Genomic DNA, 21,490 nt, shown 5'->3' on the forward strand with positions numbered 1-21,490 from the left:
AAAGCGGACATGCGAAATAAATGAGTAAAATACAGGGGAAACTGGCGTTGGATTATACACATGGGACTTATACCATTTGTTACGGAAAGAGGGGGATACCGGACGGGAACCAAGGGGCAATCAAGTGTACAAGGGCATACGAAAGGGAAGCAATTGGGGGAGGACTGGAGCTATGGTGCCTTTTTTGTTTCTTTGTTTTCTTTCTTCTTACCCCCTCTTCTTTCTTCCCCTCTGTTCTCTTCCGTGCAGGCCTGGCAGCTTGTTTCCCACGAGTTTGCCCCGGAATTAGGGCGCACGTTGTTTTAGGCATGTTGTCTCACCATACGAACTTTTGTAATTGATTTTTCTGGCTACGAGGGATTATTATCATTTGGAGGGATTTGGGACGCGCAACAAGGGACGCCACTTCGTCATGCAATAGTTAGAACAGACATCCCTCGCAGGATACAGTACGATGAACTTTTCTTTTTTTGGGGAGGGCGACGACAGGGTCACTCACCAATACGAGCGTGCGTTTTCGCATTTCCGAGGAAAGGACGACAAGGTGGCTGGGGTTCCTGCCATGGCACAAATGTGATGTGTGAGTTCCAGCGTCCAACCCAATGGGCCGGATCTACCGCGTGGCAGCCAGCAGCCACCCCGGTCCCGCTGCAGGGATACGCCAGGTTCCCGTTACAGAATGTCAGTCAACCGGGGTTTCGATTGCTGAAGGCATTACGTCTCTCTGAGGTTAAGTGGCTGAGAGCAGGAGCAGGGAGTAACATGGAACAGGCAGGCAGGCGGGAGTGGACGAAATGATGTGCCACAAATTAGCAGAAACAGGGGCATTTACATGGGACGTGGTACCACAGATACTACGATACCACACTTGGCTCATTGCTTCTTCGTGCCACACATCTTACAAAAGTGCAAAACATACCAGGATTCAAACAAGGAAGGAAAGCAGGGAGAGTCAGAGTCGATGTGGAGTGTGTCGGGTACGAGCAGCGCGTCGGGCGCTGAATAGGGCAAGAGAGGGCTCCGCATCATTCCAGACACTGTGGTACGAAGTGCTCTCTACACGTTGTATCATCCCAAGTTGAAAGGCGAAGGCAGGGCAAAGCAGGTAATGTGAAGTGGGGATACGTCTGTTTGGGGATCGGATCGGGATCGGGTTCGGAGGGGATTCAGTCTTCATGCCATCACCCGTGAGAGGGCACACTGGACGTCCCGGAAGCCCACCCGCGGCGACATACTACGACAGGCGGCAGATCGGATACTCGAAGGGCAGCACCGCATGCGCCTTTTGGGAGTTCATGGCAAATAGTGGCGGCCCTTGCCATGTTGTGGTTACCCGTCCCGGTTCCTCGGCGCATGTACGAATAGAAAAAAGGAAAGAAAAAAGAAAAAAAAAAAAGCGAGGCCTCAAGTTGGCTGCGTTGCCGGTGTGTCATGGCCCGACGGGAGAAGGAGCGGGTGGAGAGCTCACGAGAGGGACTCACAAAAGGTGAGGGCGCGGAAAAAAGAGCGGTGTATGTTGCGCGGCGCCGGATTTCGTGAGTCAGGCCCGGATGTTACACTGTTGATTCCTGGCAGCCCTGCGCGAATTTGTGAAGAGAGGTTCAAAGAATCGATCTTTGGAGGTGAAGTGTCCCAACTTTGATTCTTGATTCTTGTCGAGTTGTCCGGGGCGATGTTGGAACCCGAGGGCTGCGCCCCTGTCCCTGTCCCGTGTGGTATTCGTGCCTTATGTACTTCTGATGAAGGGGGCGCAAAAGGACGTTTTCTACCTAATACAGCCGGCTTTCGCATGTACGAAGTCGGTACGTGTGCATGAAGTAATTACGGAGTACATATGTACAGAAAATCGGAGTGGGAAGTGAGTGGGTGGGTTCCGGGCGGCTGGGCGGCTGGGCGGAAATTGTCTACAATGTACAACGGTAGGTATTTGGACTAGAAGTTGAAGGAAGTGGGAGTTGACGTCTGAGACCCAATCGTGGGGGTTTCAGAAAAGCCACGCGGACCTCAAAAGCGGTGAGGTGAGAGGCGTGTCGCGGAATGGGGAATTGGGACTCCCAGACGTCCCCCCACCCCCACCCATTTTCGTCTTGTGATCTGACCTCCTTTTGTCCTCACCACCCACGTGTCGCATTATCTTCGGGTATTCATTGTGGCTGACTGAGATCCTGAGGGATCTTGCCCTAATATAGTAGGTTAGGTCTCCTTGCCGCCGTCACGATTGTTCCCACGGCCTCTATGTATAACAGGCATTCCGTTTCGGCTGAGATATCGCATTGAATATATTCATTCTCCCAAGGTGCTGTTTGGTTCACAGACGACATGCATCTCCCGTCTCTCCTTAGCTGTCAACGAGACAGCGAAATGAAAAGAATAAATGCCCATAACTTTAGGAGTACGAAGTAATTACAGGTGCCTGTCAAATTGGAAGGAGATTGGTGTTGCTGAGTACCACGACGTAATAGGAAGCTGAAAGACCGGGAAGATCCCCACGCGTCATGCGTGTATGGACTAGCGGGCCCGACCCCGAACCGAAGCGCTCTATACCTTACAATGTGATTACGTAAAGTGCTTCGGTCCTTTCACTGGACCTGTAATTCTTCGTGTATGTACGGTAAGGTACCTTATATAAAGAACTTGTTCGGCCATCCGGGATAAAAACGTACCCGTATGCGTCTGATAAGCTCATTCAGTCAACTGCTTCGTAAACACCATCTCTTCAGATCCCATTTTCATGGTAATTCTTGGGCAATTGACATTATGTAAATAGCCAGACATATCCCGCACCCCGCTTAGAATGCGACAAACCCGATCTGAACCACTTATTCCTAATGGCGAAGACGCTAGGGTTCCAGAGTTCAGACACAAAGGCCGTTCTACGAAGTAAAAGAGTTCATTGATAATAATAACGGCACTTGGAGGAGTTGATAAAGTCAAGGACCCCCGCTAGGCCTTATCAATGTCCACTAACGGTTAAGCTCATCCAATCAAACATCACGGATAGGATTAAGTAACCGTAAGGTAACTTGCAAACCACCAACCACAAGACAAGGGCCTCCGCCGTATCTATGTATCTTTGCTCCTCGAGGTAATGCTGCCTCTCCTATTCATTCCTATTCTTCCATAGACACTCTGCGAGAAAGGTTTCGACTTCGTACGGCCCAGATCATTGAGCGAGACATGTGCTTCGTCTAAAAACTCACCGATCCGACTCGGTCGCTGTTCGTCTACGCTCTTTTCGGCGCGCATTTGTCAACCAACCTCAAGCTCGAGGCTGTCACCGAAGCTGCGCTAAATAGATCGTGAAAATTCTCGGCAACCCGTCGAGGCTTCCGTCACCCATGCACCGGGATCCGTGACCGTCACCAGCGGCGGCGCTCTTTTGCGAGACTGGCTCCTCTCGCTACCGTCTCAATCTTCTCTTTCGAAGTCTCGCGATTCCAGTTCCGACCCTCAAGACCCCGCGCCTCCAGCCCGCTGACTGGAAGTTCCGTCGTTTCCATTGCCTTTTCCCTGATACAAATGCTGCAAGCCGAGTCGTCCTGGGCCGCATCGAGTTCGAGATAAATAGTCGTAATAGAGGTCTATATAGGAGTCTCTAGAAGCGATCCTGTTCTTGTACGTATCCTATGCTACTCCGTTCTCGTGTCCATGTCTCACCTCGTGCTATCGCGTTCCATATCGCCCCGTCGTTTCTCTTGCTCTCCTTCCTACTGCCCCCCCCCCCCCTTTTCCCTTCCTCCCATACCCCGGAGTACCCGGAATGCAGCTGACTTGGACATGGATGCCTTCCAAAGGGGCGGTTGTACCAGTCTCGAGCTATTCTCTGTTCTTGCGCATGTTCCGCCACCACGAGTCTTGAAGACGGCAGCCGTCGACAGCCGCTTGTCGCCATGTCTGCACACTCGCCGCCTTCCCCGACCCTTAAACCTTCCAAGAGGCCGCGCCAATCTCAAGACGAAGAAGACGCCTCGCCGGCTTCCACCGGTAATGGACAAAGTCCGGTGGCCGACCAAAATGACGCTGGCTCCGTCCGTTCGGAGGACAAGGCCGCAAAGACTGGTGGCACCGGTTCTGCCGCCCTCCAGTCCAGCACGTTTCGCAATGTGAGCGCGTGCAACAGGTGCCGCCTACGGAAGAACCGTTGCGACCAGAAGCTCCCCGCCTGCGCCAGCTGCGCAAAAGCCGGTGTCGCTTGCGTGGGCTACGATCCAATCACCAAAAAGGTGATACCCAGGAGGTGCGTACGACATGCCAATCTTCAGCTTCAGACAAGGTTATGTTCAAGCTTGATTTTCTGGATTCGGTCCCCTCTTTCTTAGTCGGCAAGACACGGCCGTTTTGTTTTGTCTTCTGCGTGCACACTAACAATAGTTCCTTCCAGCCATGTGTACTACCTGGAAACTCGAGTTGACCAGCTCGAGGCCTTATTGAGCGCAAACAACATTCCTTTTCCCCCAGCCGAAGACCTCGAGTCGTGCTCTAGGCCCGGCAATGAACCGAAGAGATCCGTTGCCGAAACCGGCTTCCCTATGCAACCAGACAACGTGGAAGGACATGATGTGTCGAAAGGCCCATCTCGGGTTCATCGGGTAGACCTCGACAAGGCGAAGGGGGTTGATGCCAACTCGGGAATGCTGAACATCGTCAGTCCGTCCAAGCCGCGGTCCCTTGCCTCTGCCTCTGGTGTCTCTTTCAATCGCGTTGTCTTCGCCGCTGTCCAACACTCAGTGTCGGATAACAACGGGGCCCCTGACCGAGGGCCAGGCAAGACCACCATGCGAGATTCTTTCTTCGGACTGCATACCAAGCCCACGATTCGACCAGCACCCTTCCCCGAGAAATCCGTCGCCTTGAGGCTCGTGACACTATACTTCGAACATGCGAATCCCCAAATTCCCATCCTCCACCGGGGGGAATTCATGCAGATGTTCGAACAGGCCTACACAACCGAAGGTGGCGCTCGTGGCGCGCGGGAGCTCTACATGCTGAATATGGTCTTCGCCATCGGTTGCGGCGTCATCGTCGGTGAGCCCGTCAAGTCAGAGGGTTCCGGAGCTGGTGGACCCACGAATCCCGTAGATAGCAACAACTTCGGCCAGGCGCAGCCCGAGGAATATCATGCGAGCGCCATAGTGCACCTCGAGGCTTGTCTCGGATCTGGCGGCGGTGGCCTGGAGGTCCTGCAGGCTGTCCTGCTACTCGCGAATCTGGCCTTGCTTCGACCTGTGCCCCCCGGCCTCTGGTGAGTTCTACTTCAGCTGAGGACTGGACTGTCCTCCCTGAGCAGCAGCTGATCTCGAACAGGTATATCATCGGTGTTGCTGTTCGATTGGCCGTTGACCTAGGCCTGCATCGCGAGGACAGTCACGATCTCGAAACGGCGATTCCTAATCGTCCGCCTACCGACGAGCCTGAGAGCAAGGAGAGGAAAGAGACGAGGGAGATGCAGATGCGCGAAAGGGGCAAGAGACTCGTCATCCGTGACATGAGGCGGCGCTTGTGGTGGTGTACCTACTCGTTCGATCGCCTTGTCAGTACTTGCGTCGGCCGGCCGTTCGGTATTAGCGACCAGGTCATCACTACGGAGTTCCCCTCGCTGCTCGACGACAAATACATCACGCCGACGGGCTTCGTCGGACTCCCGGCCGATGTCGACGAGGAGCCGAGCTACAAGAAGGTAGCGCATCACTATTTCAAGCTGCGATTGCTTCAGTCGGAAATCCTGCAGGTCCTGCAGTACAACCAGACGCAAGTGGCTCGTGCCGCCGGTCAGAACTTGACCAATTCAGATATGCACGCGCACCTGCCCTCGCCGTTCCTGGTCAGCTTCGACTCGTTCCGCTCGTGGAGAATCGATATCGACAGGAGGCTGTACCAATGGAGGAATTCCGCTCCTACCAGGGAGGAAACAGGAGTCGCCTTCTCGACAGAGTTCCTCGAGCTCAACTATTGGCAGGCCATCATCATGCTTTACAGACAGAGCTTGAGCGTCCCTGCCATGTTCGAAGGAGAGTATAATACTTCGACAGAAGTCAACAGCCCTACGGCTTTCCAGGCCGAACTGCGCGAGGATGAAGACAGGATATATCTCAAAGTCGCTGAGGCAGGGCAGAAGATCTTGCGGATTTACAGGCAGCTTCATCTCAGCGGCCTCGTCAGCTACACATATCTCTCTACTCACCACCTTTTCATGGCGGGCATATCATATCTCTATGCCATTTGGCATTCGCCCATCGTCCGCAGCCGCCTGGTAAGTGACGGGCATCTTAAGCCTTTTGTTTTTTTTCTTGCTATGACCCTCCTGCTAACGCAGACCACCCAGACAATGGACGAGGTTGATTTTACCGTCCTGGCAGCCAAGTCCGTATTCACAGATCTGATCGATAAATGCCCCCCTGCTGAAACCTGCCACGACGCCTTCAACCGCACCGCCAAAGCGACCATCAAAATGGCCAATTCGACGGGAGGCTTCGGCGCCGCCCCTCCTAGAAAAGGGAGAGAAAGTAGGACTGACTGGAGCTCGGCCGGCGGCGACGGCTCTTCCACAGCCGGCGTCTCGCACAGGAGGCAGCCACCTTCCTTGCACCAGGGACCGTTCCGAATCGATTTTCCGGGGTCCGATGCTCTCTCCTCTCCAAGCCTCTCGGCCAGTGGAGACCTTCCGATCCCATCTCCCTCCATGGCACGGCCCAAGACGTTCAAATCCGACCCATACGCCCTAGTCGCTTCGCAGCAGCAAGGCCGGGCGAGCCCCTCGGATATTTCGGGGCTAGATGCCGCCATGATGGCGTCTCCGAGCCCCTTCCGGCAAAACCAAGCACCGCAACAGACCACGGCCGGGGCGCGTGGTGCGCCGAGCGCCTTTCTCAACCCGCAGGGGCAGTACGGTTCCGGCGACGCTGCTGCGGGTGGTTCCAGCAGCACCAAATGGGACTACGACGATACTCAGATGCAGGATTTCTTCCAGGGCTTGCAGCAGATGGGCCCAGACGCGTCGGGAGGAGGAGGGGGCGGGGATGACTTGTCGTCCGTCCCCGGGACCGCCGGCGACTTTGGACAGCAGCAGTTCGATCTCGGGCTCGGCATGAACTGGGACAATATGCACCATGATTTTAGCGACGATCAGCAGATTAACATTTTTAGCGGGTATTTCTTCGGTAGCCAGCAGCAGCCAAACGGGGGTGGTGCCGCGTCGAATGGGAGTGGCGGCGCGGGAGGAGCGTAACTTGCACAGCGCTTCGCACGGCTGCCTATAGCCCGGAAAATGGACTCGTGTCTTCCAAGAGGGGGATCGATCAAGGCCGAAGCCGCTCATCGAGTCCCCTCCCGGGGGAGGGGGGAGGGGGGGAATATGACGAACATACGCTGGTATGATATGGACGGGACACGGCCATGACAGCGAGTATATACTGATCAAAACGGAGAGAAAGACGTAAGTTGTATATTACTGGGTCTGAAAGGCAAGGAGGGTTGGACAGTCTTCTTGTTCCAGATCTTCGCCATATATGAAGAGATGGGGCCTGATTCTGATTCGGCTGAGCGATACCCCGGATGAATGATGAAAAGAGGACCGGTAGAACTACTACAATTTTCACGTTTTACATTCCGATTGTCATTATTATCCGACTGAACATGAGACTCAAGTCATCTCCCTTGCGAAGAGGTATGGAGATTCATCAAAGGAAGAATAGGAACGATTAAGATACGATTTCCGAACTCCGGACCGGTACCTATCCCTTGCAAGCCCCTGGTTTTACTGTCACAATTTTTCTCCCATCCCGTTACTTATCACTCCCGATAACTAACAAATATGTAGTATCCTCTGTCTGACCCAGGCGCCCACGGCCCGAAAAATTCACACAATAGAATGGAATTACCCGGGTAATCGAGAGCAAGGAAACTCGGTCACCCGCCCTGTCTCAAGCCTCCTTCTTCCCAAGCTTGGCCCGGAAGCCAGGCTTCCCGGTCCACCACAGGGGAGCGAAGATCAAAGCACCAACGGCGCTAAGGAGCGTTGCGAAGAGCTGCCAAACAGCATACAGCGGGGCGCCATAGAAGGGGGCGATGAACTTGAGGAGGTCGGTGGGCTGGTAAAAGTCCTCCTGGGAAGCGATGAAGTAGTGGGTGGACAGGCTGGCGTCGTGCAGGTCGGTGGAGCCGTTGGCCTCGGCGCCAGCCACAGCGGCGACGGCGGCGTAGCTGTCATGGGAGCCGTTGTCTGTGGTAATGGTGGCGGGCTCGGGGGGAGGGGCGGCGCCGCCTTGGGGCGAGAGGGGGCGCTGTTCCAAACGGAGGAGGGTGATTAGACTGACGTCGGCGTGGTAGAGGGGGAAGAAGAAGAAGGTGAAGATTTGGCGGATGTGGAGGAAGAGGAGGTCCGACTTTTCGTCGTGGACTAGATTCCATCGTTAAAAGAGGTTTTACAGCAGGAACTGACTTGCCTCGTTACGTACCGACTGAGTTGACCTGGAGATCGATATGGGGACTGAGAATGCGGTACCAGCGGTAAATCATGAGGACGAACCATCGCGATCCGATGGTCAGGTCGGTGAAGGGCACATGGCGAGGGTTGAAGGAGGGCACGCGGCATAGATTGTGGATGAAGGACGCCTCGGGGAGAAAGTAGGAGTTGATGACGCGCTCCTGGTCGGAGGGAGTGCCCTGGGCGAGGGACTTGATGATGGGCACGATCTCCTTGGCTGAAGAAACGGACGGTCAGCACTGATAGGTCCTTCTAGCTAGCCCTAAGTGTCGAGTCGAGGCTTGAGAAAGGAGAAACACCCCCCGGTGCGAGAGATGAGAAGCTGGCCATGGATGGGTGGGGTGAGTACAAACCTGGGTTCTCCATCGCGACTTTGAGCTTCGATAGACTGATGAAGATGCGAGGGACCAGGGGGCAAGGGGTCAGGCCAGCGGATAATGGCAATGGTAATTAATATATGGAGTATTCGAGGTGGTTGTGTTACAATGGTATGGGCTCTGGGCGCTTATGACACGAGAAAGGGAGGGAGGGAGGGAGAAAGGGAGGGAGAGGGGAAGAAAGAGAGAGGGTGACAAGGAGAGAGGGGAAAGATGATATCGACTTGTACGGAGTACGAATGGATATTTCTTTGGTGGATATCTGGACGTCATCATATGCGTTTCTCATTCTCACACACTTGGGCACTACACGTATAGAGAACGGGAGTAACCAAAGCACAAGAGAAGGGGCCGGGGCCACCGGGGGATAAGGTACCGGCCTAGTGGAAGTTGCGTGAAACTCACCCATCTCAGTATCAGACATGGCGAATACCTAGTCTCTGTCGAGCTGATATCAGAGACTGACGGGACAAACCAACTTGATCAAGTATCGGCGTGATCTTTCTTAGAGTCGAGGTACGCCGAAGATACATGAAGTCATTTACGTAGGTGATGTCATGGAACCCAACCCCAACCCCGACCCCACGGTTCTTGTCGATCCGCAACATCTAACATGTGACAGGTTCCGGGACAGACAGGTACGATGTGGGACTAATTAACCGCCTTCGAATTTGTGTATCAGTCGGATGTAGTACGGAGAAATTTGTCGGCCCCATTGAGCCTCCCAGCAGTAACTTTGCGGAGATCCGTGCGATGCAGAACTCCTAGCAATATGAGAGTCTGCCTGTGGGGATCCTTTCCGACCTGTCGAGGGTTAACGTGGCATTCCCGACGCGCGGAACAGCTGTTCATGAGCGGCAATGGCGATGTCCAGAGCAAGATAAGACGGCATTTTTACCCATCAGAGTCGGGTTCTTTCAAGTATGAGGCGGACAAGTGGAAGATCTCGAGGCATGTCCCGATGGTGGGGACCATGGATTGTGCAGTGGAGATAATGGTCCGGCGTGCCTTAGGTAATACGAAGTACAGTACGGGGTACAAAGCTAAGGTACTAGACAGGCGAGTGGGTCCATGGCAACGGGTCATAGTATGACCGAATCCCGGTTACCGTGGAGCTGAGCGTTGCTGCCGCCCCGTCATTGAAGCCGTCTTCCTACTCATTCGTATTATGTACCTACCCATGCCCCCGTAACCTCCGTCTGGACCATCACACTCGAGGCTGCGAAGCCTTCATCCCCTCGCTCCCGAAACGAAGCTTTCGGTGTCGATTGGCTCCAATGCACAGCCGAGTCGCACCTTTCTCATGAATGCATAGGCAATCTTTGGGGCCCAAATAAGTGCGCGCGACGTCGTTCTTCCGATAAGCAAGGAATCCCCCGTCTGCGACCCTCGCATCGTCGGTCATTGTTCAAACACCAACACTCCGGCCTCAACCCAACCCCCCCGGCTCCTGTCGGCGCGGCGCGGTTTCGGAGACCAGAGATACATTATATTATTCTTTTCGATTCCGGTAGTGACAGCACTCACTCCCTTTTTCACGCCTCTCGCATCCGCCGATCGAGGCGTCACTCGCGAACCACACCAGCGGGGTCGCAAACGCCGCTGCGCCAAAACAAGCTCCCATACCCTCCCACCCACGCATCATATCGTACAAAACCGTTTATGCCGACCATCATGCCGCCCTTCAACGCCCGGCTCCGTCGCGACCTCTCTTCCGACATCCTCGACCGCCTCCTCCTCCCCCTACGTGCGCCGCCCGCCGACCTGCCTGCCCCCGCACCGCAGTTCCCGACCCCCTCCCAACCCCGCCAAATCACCCCCGTGGTTCCACGACAGGAATCCGAAACGACCCTCATCATCCCCACCACGTACACCAACATTGGCGACCTCGCGCCGGGCGCCGTAGCGGGAATCGTCCTCGGCTCCGTCTTCGGCTTCCTCCTCCTCGTCTGGCTGGTCTACATGTGCACCAGCGGGATCGCCCCCGCCGTCGAGACCCGCACCGACGACAGCTCGCTCCCTCCCCCCCCTCCCCCTCACAGGTCGCGCCGCAGTCGCCACCAACACCACCACCACCACCACCACCCCCCTTCGCATCGGCGCTCCGGGGGGCGCGCGCGCGTCATCGCCACCGAGACGACGCGGGTGCGGAGCAGCGGGGGCAGGGGTCCCGGTCCCATCATCGTCGACGCGCCCGAGCCGGAGATGAGTGAACGGGCGAGATCCGTCAGCCGGCCGCCGCCGCGCGTGGTGGAAAGCGACGAGGATGAAGTTGTTGTCATTGAGGAGAATACGCCGCCGAGGAGGAACAGGCGACAGAGTCGTCACAGTCGCCACAGTAGCTACGACGACCATTGAGAGATACATGGAACGCCTTGGGCCTCTCTCTCTCTCTCTCTCTCTCTCTCTCTCTCTTTTTTTTTTTGGACGGGACGAGTACAGGCCTTTTTGTTGAAATTCTTGTGCATTGGAGGATTCTGTTGCTGTGTACGTGGAGACGTGAGCCGCACGTATTCTGTTTGCTGCTATGAGCGACGTCTTATTTTGATTCGGCTTGATTGTCGCGTACCCTTTCTCTTCCTATTTGCCTGATCTAGGTCATCTGCTGGAAGAAGTCGGTTGGAGTTGTCTCCAACGATAATGGGGGGAACCGTACAACCTGGAGGAGACCCTAAGGTATGCTTTCGAAAATGCTTTCCTCTCCATGACATCGCACTTTTCTTTTTCCCACTTCAACATCATCTATCTTTCGATGTCGAATGGGGTTAGCATCATCACTGGATTATGACTCCTTTTTTGGGTCGAAGTAGGTAGTTTACGAGTAATGGATACCCCGAGTTTCTCTTCCCCCCCAACCTTGCGAAGGTGCATGGAGAGTAGTCTCCGACTTGTTGAGGCATTGAATTGATGCCGGAAAAAAGAGCAACCAATAACCTTGAGACGAATGCGATAACATTGCGGCGCAACGACTGGTGGATGCTCCCTTTCTTTTCGTGGTTATATTACGAGACCCGTTATTCCGACTGTACCACTTGGTGTTTCCGACATAGTTCGGTCATGGACCACGACACGACGTCTTCTTCGGAGCTTTTATATGGGAACTAATTTAACCCCTCTGGTTCATTAAAGGGAGTAGCAGGTATAATCTCGACGACTCGGATTATAACCCGTGGGTCTATTTTATAGTCGATTACCACCACGTTATAGAATCCAGCTCGCTATCCATCTACCGCTCGTATATCCTAAGGTACTCTTGCTGCTGCTGTTATAAATTAACGGATAAGGTTGTCTGTTTAATTAAAGCTGTTCGCAATAGCGATAGCTCCACGGCCACGGTTATCACGACTAGGTTGTCATTATTGCGTGGATTGATCGGTTAACTGATGGATTAACGAATTAAACTGACGGATTAAACTAACGGATTAAACTAACGGATTGACTAATAGATTAACGGCCTAAAGACATGGCTTGATTATTAACTACGTTATGGTTCAAGTGACGATGGTAGTTTTGTGTGGAGGTTAGTATTCCGAAAAAGGAAATTTATGGGTCCATGCCCGAACTACACTACAGTCGGAATAACCAAGTGGTACAGTCGGAATCACGGGCCTCTATATTACTCAGCGCTGTATTATGCAACTGCCTAATCCTCCCTCCCCTCGTCACGGGTTGTAAGACACGACGCGACGGACGGGCGACTGCACTCGAAGGATGATCCCTGATACGCATGGCTTGCTGCGTGCCTGCCTCAGGTCAGACCGTCTGGTAAAGGATGCGTGAGGGGGCGATGGGGGTTGGGGGGTAAGACGGGCCAACAAATGAGGAGATATGTTGAGAGCTCACGAAGATAAATATCCCCCCCGTCTTTTTCCCTTCTATCCTTAGGTACCCAGTTGAATGGTGAGAGTGAGCTCGGCAGGAAATCTCATCGCAGTACAACCGGCCAAAGACGACGGAGACGACCGTGAGCGACAATGTCCGACAATAACACCGATCAGAATGCCCTCAAGACGTACCGTGGCAACTGCCACTGTGGTGCCTTCGTCTATGAAGTCCGGCTCCCCGAGATCAAGTCGGTCTGGGAGTGCAATTGCAGCCTCTGCTACAAGAAGGGTTACCTCTTGGTCATGCCTAGCAGTCCCGACCAGTTTCGCATCGTGAAGGGTAGCGAAGAAATCCTCGCCACCTATAGCTTCAACCAGAAGAAGGCCAAGCATAAGGTTCGAATAAGGAACTGGGCGAGAAAATGAGGGCGTGGAGAGTGAACGCCTGACCTCTGACAATGCGCTGCTGTTGTTCTCGCTGGCTGATCTTCTCTGAATCGCTCGCAGTTCTGTCCCACCTGCGGCACCAGCGTGTTGAGATATCTGTGGGATGCTCCCGATTTCATGAAGATTGCCGTTAATGTGCGTTCTCTGCAGTGCCCGTTGGCCCCCATTCCAGCTTCGTGTTTTCGCCTCAGTCTCTCCTCTCAGCCTCAACAACTAACCAATTCCCAGGCCCACACAATCCAAGATCTGGATACGTGGTCGCTAGAGCGAAAACCGTGCGTGTAAAGGGCCGACTGGGCTCTCTCCAAGCTTCATATCAGCGGGACATATCATTCACTGACGTGCCAGGAAATAAATAGCTTCGACGGTGCTTCCCGCCCACCCCCTTATGAACCGCCGACGTACACCGGTCCTCGACCGACAGCCCAGATTGAAGGCGGCAAGCTGTACACCGGCGGGTGCCATTGCGGCGCTGTCCAACTGGCTCTACTCAGCAGGTCCATCGACGCCACATTTCCCGACACCTTCCCGGAGGGAGCGGGAGAGTGCAATTGCAGCATCTGCGAGCGGGTTGGTCACAGGCAACCACAGATAACCACCCGCACCCTTAGGAGAAGAAGACGCCCTTTGCTGACGGGTGCTTCCCATTGTATTAGCACGCATACGTCTGGGTTTGGTCGCGTGCCGAACAGGTCGTCCTGCACGGCGACGACAAAGATATCGGCCGGTACGCGTTCGGGCGCGCATTCGTGGCCAAGTCGTTTTGCAACAAGTGTGGTGTCCCGCTCACCAACAGAATTGTGTCCAAGGGGCTGGCCGAATGGGACACCATGCCGGAAAATTTCGGGGTAAATATCGAAACGGTGAAGAACATGCACCCCGTGAACCTCAGGGCGTTGAACGGCATCAACCTGGGCGACGTCAAGGTCCTCAAGCTCTCCAACGCGAAGGAGGTTGAGCCCAAGTATGTGGACCCGTAAGCTTGGTGCAGGAATGGGCGTTGAGGATGTGGCGGGATAACCCCCACTGGTTCTCGGTTCGTCTCTTCAAGGACAGAGGCAAACTAAAACATCTCTCGGAAAGCCTTTTAGGTGGGTTTGGCAGTGGTAGTGGCATAGACAGGGTTCCCGTCGTCGTCAAAGCGCGCCCACTGGAAAAAAGAGCAGCTCTCTTCTCCCGGCACGTTCCCGGCGTGACACATCCAGAAATATTTCCCAAAATTCTCCTTCTTCCTCTGTACGACGCGGAGAACGCATGGGATACCGCATTCGCACCTCGGCGTGTGGCGCGGGTGCATGCTCGCCCGGTAGTCCCGGTACGTGATGTTGATGCGCCGATTGCCCGAGACAGGGTGCGGGTCGACAGACTGGGCAGGCGAGATGCAGTGCTTCCACTCCTCCTGCATCTCCGCGTGCATGACGAGGAGCGAGTTGTGTGGCAGATGAATCGCGATTTGACCCCCCGCGTCCGGGTCCTCGGGTGCTGCTTTGTAGCTGTCGACGTCCCTGGGGATGATCCTTCGGACGCGGAACTCCCGCGCCACGCCGAGCGAGATGGAGCCGATGACGGCGCGCGGCCCGAGGTAGGTCATCTGGTCGCTGTGCCATCCCACGCTCTCTCGCGGTCCGTTGTAGCAGTTGACGAACGCGGCGTTGGGTACCCAGGGTCCCGGTGCCTGGTGTTTGAGTTTCCTGCCGCCGGGGTACCGGGTCTTGATCCTGTTTTGTATCTCACGGTTCACGGCTTCCTGCACCTTGGGCTTGACTTTTGTTAGCTGCGGTGTGAGGCGGCGGACATCGGATAGTCTGGCGCCGTTGTAAAGGTAGTCTGCCTTCTGGGTCATCATTTCTTCGTAGCTTTCCACGTAGAAGCCTGATGTGTGCGGACTGGACACCACGTTGTCAAAGAGTTTGAAGGTATGCTTCCCGAACGATTTGGCCTCCTCCAATAATTCCTGAAGAAGATCGTTGGCTTCTTGAGGGGGAAGAAAGTCGTGAATGATAGTGCAGGGAGTATGCCCTGCCACATCTGCGGGATCATAGAGGTGCAGAGTCGCCCCTTTCCTCGCCAGGGGCTTTTTCCTCTGAGGCTGGGAGACTCCGACATTGTGTTCCTGGCAGACCGTCGCAAAATGTTTCAGGGAGATCTGGGCGCCCATGGCTCCGCGGGGCTTCTTGACACGATCTGACGACTTGAGGGCGAGTGAAGTCTCGTGCACTGAGCCTTCATGCGCCAGAAGAGATTCGAGGAGGGCCTCCTGATCAACATCAGGGTGCAAAGATGACAGCAGAGCAAGCTTCACCTCGGTTGGTTCATCGTCATCATAAAGGCCGCTATCCGCTTGCGGACTCGACTTCCTTTTTCTGCGCAGTAGAAACGAATCCATGGCTGCGTTACGTTGAAGAGGCCATAAGTCGTCGGTTCGTATCGAAAGGGGGAAATTTCGTTTCTATATTTTGTATGGCAAGCTTCGGCTGAGGCGACAAACGAATCCTGCCCGGGACCTCTGAGCTTCGATGCCAAACAACAATGAAGGTGAAAGGCGGGTTTTGGTGGGAGGCGGATGAGTGAATACCTGATTATTACCTCAATTACTTCGCAATACCAAGCGATATCACGCGAGGCAGGCGCGTAGTCACGTGACAACTTGCAACCCATAGCCCTGTCCCTCCCACAAAGTAATTACACTACAGCGGACAAGGTGCTGAATGTCGCGGGGGGCGGCCGGACAGCGGGGCAGTGGGGGGGCATCGGCTGCCGAGGTCCGCTCGGAACTTCGCCAGTGACACTGTGACATCACAGGCCAGAAGCCGTGGGTCCCCGGTACCAACAACAGCTTTTGAGATCCCTGCGAGCCCTCTTAGTGACTATCACCACCTCGACCAACCCAGTGCCTGCCTCCTTGCACGAACAAGCTCGACGGCTGCCAGTAGCGCGACCATGTCGATGCTAGAGTTCCGTACCCAGGGCTACAATCCCTACGCCGTCAAATACTCCCCCTACCACGACTCCCGCATCGCAGTCGCCTCGTCCGCGAACTTTGGCATCGTCGGCAATGGCCGCGTCTTTGCTTTAAACCTCACCTCGCGCGGTATCGAGGTTGAGCAAACGTAAGTATGAAGAAACGACTATATGCGAAATACCTCTCTTTCCCCTCTGGCCGCCCCCCTCCCCTCTTGTTGACCTCTATCCATGTAGCTTCGACACCAACGATGCGCAGTACGACCTCGCCTGGTCCGAAATCAACGAAAACCAACTCATAGTCGCATGCGGCGATGGCTCCATCAAACTTTTCGACATTGGCGTGAAGGACTTCCCCGTAATGAACTTTCACGAACACAAGAGGGAAACCTTTTCCGTATGCTGGAGTCCCATCACGAAAGACACATTCATCTCGAGTTCATGGGATGGCTCTGTAAAACTCGTACGTCGCTGCCGTGCCATCCTTTCCGTGTCACAGGACGCACCCTCCCCTCACCCTTCCTATATACCTCTTGGGTCAACTTCGAAAGTGCAAAAACTAACTCGCGAGCGCATCGTCGCAACCTATCCATCCAGTGGTCCCCCACACGACAGCACTCCCTCCGCACCCTCCCCATAGGTTCCTGCACCTACAGCACCGCCTTCCAACCCTCCAACCCGTCCATCGTCTCCGCCGTCTCCTCCGACTCCCAAATCCGCATCTTCGACCTCCGCACCCCGGCCTCGGCGAAATACCACCTCACCACCATGATCCCCGTCCACGGCGGCCCCGCCACCGCCTCCTCCGCCGCCCCCCTGCCCCAGGGACTGCCCCCCTCCCAGCCCGCCGAGGTCCTCACCCACGACTGGAACAAGTACCGCGACACCGTCATCGCCACCGGCGGCGTCGACCGCGTCATCCGCACCTTCGACATCCGCAACCCGGCCGCCGGGCCCCTCTCCGTCCTCCCGGGCCACGACTACGCCGTCCGCCGCCTCGTCTGGAGCCCCCACGCCTCCAACGTCCTGCTCAGCGCCAGCTACGACATGACCGTGCGCTTGTGGGACGACCCGGGCGCCGCTTTGCCGGACGCTGCGGCGGCGGCGGCGACGCCTGGCCATCCCGTCCCGCCGGCCGTGGGGCGCCAGCTGGGCGTCATGAACCGCCATACAGAGTTCGCCACAGGCGTGGATTGGTGTTTGTTTGGCGCTGGCGGCTGGGTTGCCAGCGTGGGGTGGGACGAAAGGGTGTTCTTGTGGGACGCGAACATGCTATTGCAGGGACCATGATGGACGAGAGAAGAGAAGACAGACGGGGCCGCCGTTCGGGAGAGTCTTTTCTTCCTGCCCACTTGGCCTAGGCTGGCGTCCAAAAGGAGTTCAGAATGCGGGGACGAAGAGAGCGGCTACGCATCAGAAAACCTGGCGTTTTTTTCCTGGGTATATATATCCATCCATGTTTTGGTCCGGTCTCTGGAGATCATACTATAAATACAGAATTTTGTTACACATATATATGTACAGTGGAATCCGCCACTCATCATCCATCTCCCTACCCTCGAAAAGTGTCTACCTCGAGGTCTCGAATAAGCTGTTGTCCCAGAGAGGTAAAATCCGAAATAAACGTTCCCTGTGACTCCGTCCCACCGTACGCCGTGGTGCCATCTATGGTACATATGAATGAAGGGGGATAGTGCGGCGGTATCAGTGAGGTAGATAGCCACAAACCGAGCGGATTTGCAAGCCAGGTATTAAGCCCACTGCCAAACATCTCTCTCACCATCGTCTAGAAGCTCGTTTCTTGGTAACGATCGCGTTTCCTGTCGCCCCGGTCACCCCGGTCACCTCTGTCGCCCCTGTAGCTCCTGTCACCCCGATCACCCCGATCACCCCTGTAGCTCTTGTAGGCTCTGTCTCCGCCCCCACGGCTCTCCGAAGAAAGCGAGGCAAAGGGGTCCCGGGACCGATGAGAGTCCCTGCCACCAAAGCTCCGATCATCATCGCGACCGAAACGGGAACCTGAACGGCGTCGGTCTCCATCCCTGTTTCCACTGCCGAAATCGTCGTTTCCGAAGTTAAGTCCCGTGACTTTGCCCAAGCCTAGTTTCTGAGCGAGGTTCGACGCCATGCGCGGTGTCCCCTCCAATCCCATACCGTCAACGAACCACTCCCGCAACTCATTGACGCGGTCTTGGGCGTTTGACCTGTTGACGCGGGCGAAGAGAGACATGTATGCAGCGCCCAGGCTGCTTTTGGGTACGCCCTTGAGTACGTCCATGGTGGTGTTGACGATCTGGAGGCGCTCGGCGGGATCGGTGGCGAGCTCGGCCGCGGCCGACTCAATTTCGCGGTTGGGTACGATGGGAAGCCCGCGAAGCTCAGACCGGCAGATGGGAATGTCCACCTCGCTGAGGATGAGCCATCCTTGGCCGGTCTTGTCTTGGCGACCGGTACGTCCGAGCCTGTGGATGTATTGCTCACGATCGGGGGGAGCACCGACTTGGATGACATGGCTGACATTGGGGAAGTCCATTCCTCTCGCGGTGACGTCGGAAGAGAACAAGATGCCGGACTTCATGGTACGGAATTTGTCCGACGCTTTGCTGCGCTGTGCTTGGCTCAACTTGGAGTGAATCATGAGAGCCGGGACGCCACATGTTGATCTGAAGCCATCATGATATGTTTCGGAAACGAGATCGACTAATGCCACGGAGGGGAGGAAGACCATGGCCTTAAACGGCATCGCGCCCGGCTGCTGAGCGCTCTCTACTTCCTTCCCAATCACTTCGAACAGAGCCGGGAGCACGTTGCCCCAGCTGCGGCACGGCACGATGTGCTGCTGGACCTTCTCGTGGGTTGGCGTATCCCCCTGCGAAATGGTCTGGATGAAGTCGAAGTTGTCGGCCCGTACCCACTGCCGGGCGAGCTGAATGACATCCTTGGGAATGGTGGCCGAGAAGAGCAAGGTCTGCCGGGGCTTCTCCCGAACATCGGGCAGCTTGTTCACGATTTCCTCGAGCTCACCCCGGAAGCCGACGTCGAGCATCCGGTCGGCTTCGTCGAGGACGATGGCAGCCAGGTTCGGGGCGCGAATGCCGCTGCGGGGGTCCTCGAGGAGGTCATTCAACCGACCAGGGGTGGCGACGAGCAAGTGGCAACCCTGTCTCCTCGTCTTTTCAAGCATGCGGGACTTCTGTGTACCACCCACCGCCCTCTGCACGACCAGGCCGGTGCCTGCCACCAGCTTCTCAGCCTCGGCGGCGATCTGCTCGGCAAGTTCGCGTGTCGGAGACAGGACAATGCCACGGATGTCATCGGCGCGGGCGTTGTAGCGTGCATTCCTGGTGCCAAGCGACGGGTCTTCTTGTAGCATCCTCTGCAGCACAGGCACAAGGAAACCAAGGGTCTTTCCGGTGCCAGTCTTTGCCTGAGCGACTCTAGGACGGGGTGTTAGGACTAGACGTCGAGGAGCAGGGGCAAGAGGGTACACAATAGAGAGAGCGGGACGTCGGTGAACTTACAAATCTGTTCCGTTCAATGCCGGTACGATAGTCTTGGATTGAACATCGGATAAGGCCTCATAGCCCATGCCGTGGGTGATAGACTTGACCAGGTTGGGGTGCACACCCAGCGCAGGCAATTCATCGAAGCGGGTAGGATGAGAGGGAGCAACGTCCTCAATAGGCTGTTCCGAAGCAGAAGCTTCGGCAGTTTCAGAGTGCCATCGGACAAAAAGATTGCTCAACTTTATTGTTGTTGTCTGCAGTGTAGGCCTGGAGGACCGGGTGGTGGAAGTAAGGAGGGAGAGGTTTTGACGGGCGAGGAGAGGAGCAGCTGTCGCGACGCGCAAGTGAGCGCATCGCTTTAGACTCTGCCTGAACATAATCGACTCGGTAATAAGACGAATTAGATGAATGTTAAACGGGACAAGAAAAGCGTAAACGATGGGAAACGAGAGTCCAGGAGGAAAGGTAAAGAGATGGAATAGTAGGTATGTAGTAGTGATGATGGATGGGGATGATGAGGAAGGGGGTGAGAAGGACGATCGTCTTCAGGCAAAGTTTCCCATGTCAATAGGAGATAACGATTTTTTCCATCCTTATCGGAACAAGATTGGTTCCACTTTTCCCTCCTCGAGCCCCAGTCATGTTCCAATGTGACGAAAAAAGGGTCTTCACGGTAATTAGGTACCTTAATTACTAAGGTACGTATCCATACTGTATCCATGTACCCAGCAGGTACGCGACGACACGGTCCTCCAGTAATTATCTCCGTATTCGTACAGTAAGTGTCGAAAAGGACCCGAAGCGCTCTGCACGCTGTTACTTTCTAAAGTGGTTTGATACTTTTGCTAGGCAATTGTGCATACGGTGTAATTATATCCGTCCTTCCCAAGAAACAGGAACCTACTCCATAATTACACCTCACGAGCAAGGCGACTCGACTCGTCTCGACTAACCGTGATAGGCCGTGGCAAGAAGGAGTGAACGGACCAAAAAGAAAAAAACGGAAAAGAAAAAGAAAAAGAAGTGGGAAAAAGGAGGGAAGAGGTCTATTACATGACGCATGCTCGTGAGGTACGTTTTTATGTCTGTCTAAGGTATCCAGACTCCATGCTATCCCAAAGGTCCATCCTACCACGGATTATTACGAAACGAAATCTGTCCGCGGCAACACGAATAAGAAAAGAAAAAAAAGAGAAGAAAAAAAGAGAAAAAAAAGGAGAAAAAAAAAAGAGAGAGGGAGACGGCAAGGCCCAAGTCCACAAGTCATTGCCTCTTCATTCCCGTTAAAGCCAACCCCTCCGCAACGCCGTCCGTCAAGCCCGCCGTAAAACCTTCCACCACCCAAGTAACCCCATCCGCAAGGACCTGTCCGACTCTTCCGTCCCCCATGCTGCATACGGTACCCGTCACCCGTATGCCCTGACTACCGAGCGCATTGGCGAACCCCACGCCCGCGCTCACGACGTTCGCCGAGATCTTATACTCCCGCTCCGTCCGCGCGACCAGGCGAAGGAGAAGAACAATATACGGCAGCGCCAGGTGCGCGAGAATGAACATATGAATCACCAACGTCTGTACCAGGCGGTGGAGAAGAGACTTGGGCTGCCTCCCCTGATCCGGGCTTGGCCTGGGGTATCCATGTGGTGAACCGAGGGACTCATCGGCGTCGGTGAAGAGACGAAAGGGCGTCGACCTGCGCAGTCGGCCCAGCTCCTGTTCGGTGAGGTCTTCGGGGAGGGCTTTCATGATGTATTCGACACCGTCGAGGAAGGTCTTTCGCTCGAATGCGGCGCCTGAACGGGCTATCGGCTGTCTGGCTGTTTCTTGCGATACGGATATTAGATAGAGGCCTATGTTGTTGAAGGGTGGTCAGCAACGGAGCCTGTCTTCTCC

General features: G+C 55.2%; 11 protein-coding genes across 11 annotated transcripts in view; 5 read left to right on the forward strand and 6 right to left on the reverse strand.

The window, feature by feature from the left end:
- Window positions 1–454: 454 nt before the first annotated feature.
- On the forward strand, window positions 455–1,306 carry SODALDRAFT_356708 (hypothetical protein; the record flags this gene model as incomplete). Its single annotated transcript, XM_028613934.1, has 6 exons — window positions 455–509; window positions 592–681; window positions 772–842; window positions 908–968; window positions 1,035–1,105; window positions 1,193–1,306. The coding sequence occupies 6 exons, from the start codon at window positions 455–457 to the stop codon at window positions 1,304–1,306; spliced, it is 462 nt and encodes a 153-aa protein (XP_028468501.1).
- Window positions 1,307–1,404: 98 nt separating this feature from the next.
- Window positions 1,405–3,500, reverse strand: SODALDRAFT_356709 (hypothetical protein; the record flags this gene model as incomplete). Its single annotated transcript, XM_028613935.1, has 7 exons — window positions 1,405–1,463; window positions 1,558–1,703; window positions 1,841–1,932; window positions 2,004–2,110; window positions 3,129–3,188; window positions 3,255–3,283; window positions 3,364–3,500. The coding sequence occupies 7 exons, from the start codon at window positions 3,498–3,500 to the stop codon at window positions 1,405–1,407; spliced, it is 630 nt and encodes a 209-aa protein (XP_028468502.1).
- Window positions 3,501–3,890: 390 nt separating this feature from the next.
- On the forward strand, window positions 3,891–7,225 carry SODALDRAFT_271383 (hypothetical protein; the record flags this gene model as incomplete). The annotated part of the gene is made up of 4 exons (XM_028607768.1): window positions 3,891–4,237; window positions 4,382–5,242; window positions 5,305–6,250; window positions 6,323–7,225. The coding sequence occupies 4 exons, from the start codon at window positions 3,891–3,893 to the stop codon at window positions 7,223–7,225; spliced, it is 3,057 nt and encodes a 1,018-aa protein (XP_028468503.1).
- A 427-nt stretch (window positions 7,226–7,652) lies between these two features.
- SODALDRAFT_330439 (hypothetical protein) lies at window positions 7,653–9,435 on the reverse strand. Its single transcript, XM_028611196.1, has 3 exons — window positions 9,265–9,435; window positions 8,454–8,699; window positions 7,653–8,395 (listed from the first exon to the last, which is right to left on the reverse strand). The coding sequence occupies exons 1-3, from the start codon at window positions 9,281–9,283 to the stop codon at window positions 7,920–7,922; spliced, it is 741 nt and encodes a 246-aa protein (XP_028468504.1). The 5' UTR covers window positions 9,284–9,435; the 3' UTR covers window positions 7,653–7,919.
- Window positions 9,436–10,533: 1,098 nt separating this feature from the next.
- On the forward strand, window positions 10,534–11,217 carry SODALDRAFT_321998 (hypothetical protein; the record flags this gene model as incomplete). Its single annotated transcript, XM_028609674.1, has 1 exon — window positions 10,534–11,217. The coding sequence occupies one exon, from the start codon at window positions 10,534–10,536 to the stop codon at window positions 11,215–11,217; it is 684 nt and encodes a 227-aa protein (XP_028468505.1).
- A 1,150-nt stretch (window positions 11,218–12,367) lies between these two features.
- Window positions 12,368–12,788, reverse strand: SODALDRAFT_376466 (hypothetical protein; the record flags this gene model as incomplete). Its single annotated transcript, XM_028614817.1, has 2 exons — window positions 12,368–12,697; window positions 12,749–12,788. 2 exons carry the CDS (start codon window positions 12,786–12,788, stop codon window positions 12,522–12,524), a joined length of 216 nt encoding a protein of 71 aa, XP_028468506.1. The 3' UTR covers window positions 12,368–12,521.
- On the forward strand, window positions 12,515–14,342 carry SODALDRAFT_330442 (hypothetical protein). The gene is made up of 4 exons (XM_028611197.1): window positions 12,515–13,079; window positions 13,191–13,265; window positions 13,359–13,405; window positions 13,490–14,342. The coding sequence occupies exons 1-4, from the start codon at window positions 12,834–12,836 to the stop codon at window positions 13,980–13,982; spliced, it is 861 nt and encodes a 286-aa protein (XP_028468507.1). The 5' UTR covers window positions 12,515–12,833; the 3' UTR covers window positions 13,983–14,342.
- Window positions 14,248–15,516, reverse strand: SODALDRAFT_242079 (hypothetical protein; the record flags this gene model as incomplete). The annotated part of the gene is made up of 1 exon (XM_028607376.1): window positions 14,248–15,516. A coding segment is annotated over one exon (1,269 nt), but the record flags the coding sequence as incomplete, so codon positions are not given.
- Window positions 15,517–15,833: 317 nt separating this feature from the next.
- Window positions 15,834–17,645, forward strand: SODALDRAFT_307083 (WD domain-containing protein). The gene is made up of 3 exons (XM_028609055.1): window positions 15,834–16,240; window positions 16,329–16,554; window positions 16,689–17,645. The coding sequence occupies exons 1-3, from the start codon at window positions 16,071–16,073 to the stop codon at window positions 17,379–17,381; spliced, it is 1,089 nt and encodes a 362-aa protein (XP_028468509.1). The 5' UTR covers window positions 15,834–16,070; the 3' UTR covers window positions 17,382–17,645.
- SODALDRAFT_376470 (DEAD-domain-containing protein) lies at window positions 17,507–20,130 on the reverse strand. Its single transcript, XM_028614818.1, has 2 exons — window positions 19,613–20,130; window positions 17,507–19,528 (listed from the first exon to the last, which is right to left on the reverse strand). Exons 1-2 carry the CDS (start codon window positions 19,972–19,974, stop codon window positions 17,878–17,880), a joined length of 2,013 nt encoding a protein of 670 aa, XP_028468510.1. The 5' UTR covers window positions 19,975–20,130; the 3' UTR covers window positions 17,507–17,877.
- Window positions 20,131–20,656: 526 nt separating this feature from the next.
- SODALDRAFT_376471 (hypothetical protein) overlaps window positions 20,657–21,490 on the reverse strand; it is a gene marked incomplete at its 5' end in the record, with an annotated part of 1,983 nt that continues 1,149 nt past the window's right edge. Inside the window, one exon of the mRNA XM_028614819.1 lies at window positions 20,657–21,447. Coding sequence (XP_028468511.1) covers window positions 20,861–21,447 — 587 coding nt within the window. The 3' untranslated portion in view covers window positions 20,657–20,860. The remainder of the gene's footprint in view (window positions 21,448–21,490) is intronic.

This window comes from Sodiomyces alkalinus (assembly GCF_003711515.1).
Source record: "Sodiomyces alkalinus F11 unplaced genomic scaffold SODALscaffold_2, whole genome shotgun sequence".
Classification (NCBI taxonomy): domain Eukaryota; kingdom Fungi; phylum Ascomycota; class Sordariomycetes; order Glomerellales; family Plectosphaerellaceae; genus Sodiomyces; species Sodiomyces alkalinus.

Excerpts from the sequence above, each read along its gene's own strand:
- SODALDRAFT_330439 (XM_028611196.1), bottom strand. Across the intron at positions 8,396-8,453 it reads TCTCCAGGTCAACTCAGTCG|TCCACGACGAAAAGTCGGAC; the intron begins GTACGTAACGAG and ends GATGGAATCTAG.
- SODALDRAFT_330442 (XM_028611197.1), top strand. The coding sequence starts at position 12,834 with ATGTCCGACAATAACACCGATCAGAATGCCCTCAAGACGTACCGTGGC. Across the intron at positions 13,266-13,358 it reads TCATGAAGATTGCCGTTAAT|GCCCACACAATCCAAGATCT; the intron begins GTGCGTTCTCTG and ends ACCAATTCCCAG. Across the intron at positions 13,406-13,489 it reads TGGTCGCTAGAGCGAAAACC|CTTCGACGGTGCTTCCCGCC; the intron begins GTGCGTGTAAAG and ends GGAAATAAATAG.
- SODALDRAFT_307083 (XM_028609055.1), top strand. The coding sequence starts at position 16,071 with ATGTCGATGCTAGAGTTCCGTACCCAGGGCTACAATCCCTACGCCGTC. Across the intron at positions 16,241-16,328 it reads GGTATCGAGGTTGAGCAAAC|CTTCGACACCAACGATGCGC; the intron begins GTAAGTATGAAG and ends CTATCCATGTAG. Across the intron at positions 16,555-16,688 it reads GGGATGGCTCTGTAAAACTC|TGGTCCCCCACACGACAGCA; the intron begins GTACGTCGCTGC and ends CTATCCATCCAG.
- SODALDRAFT_376470 (XM_028614818.1), bottom strand. The coding sequence starts at position 19,974 with ATGTTCAGGCAGAGTCTAAAGCGATGCGCTCACTTGCGCGTCGCGACA. Across the intron at positions 19,529-19,612 it reads GCATTGAACGGAACAGATTT|AGTCGCTCAGGCAAAGACTG; the intron begins GTAAGTTCACCG and ends ACCCCGTCCTAG.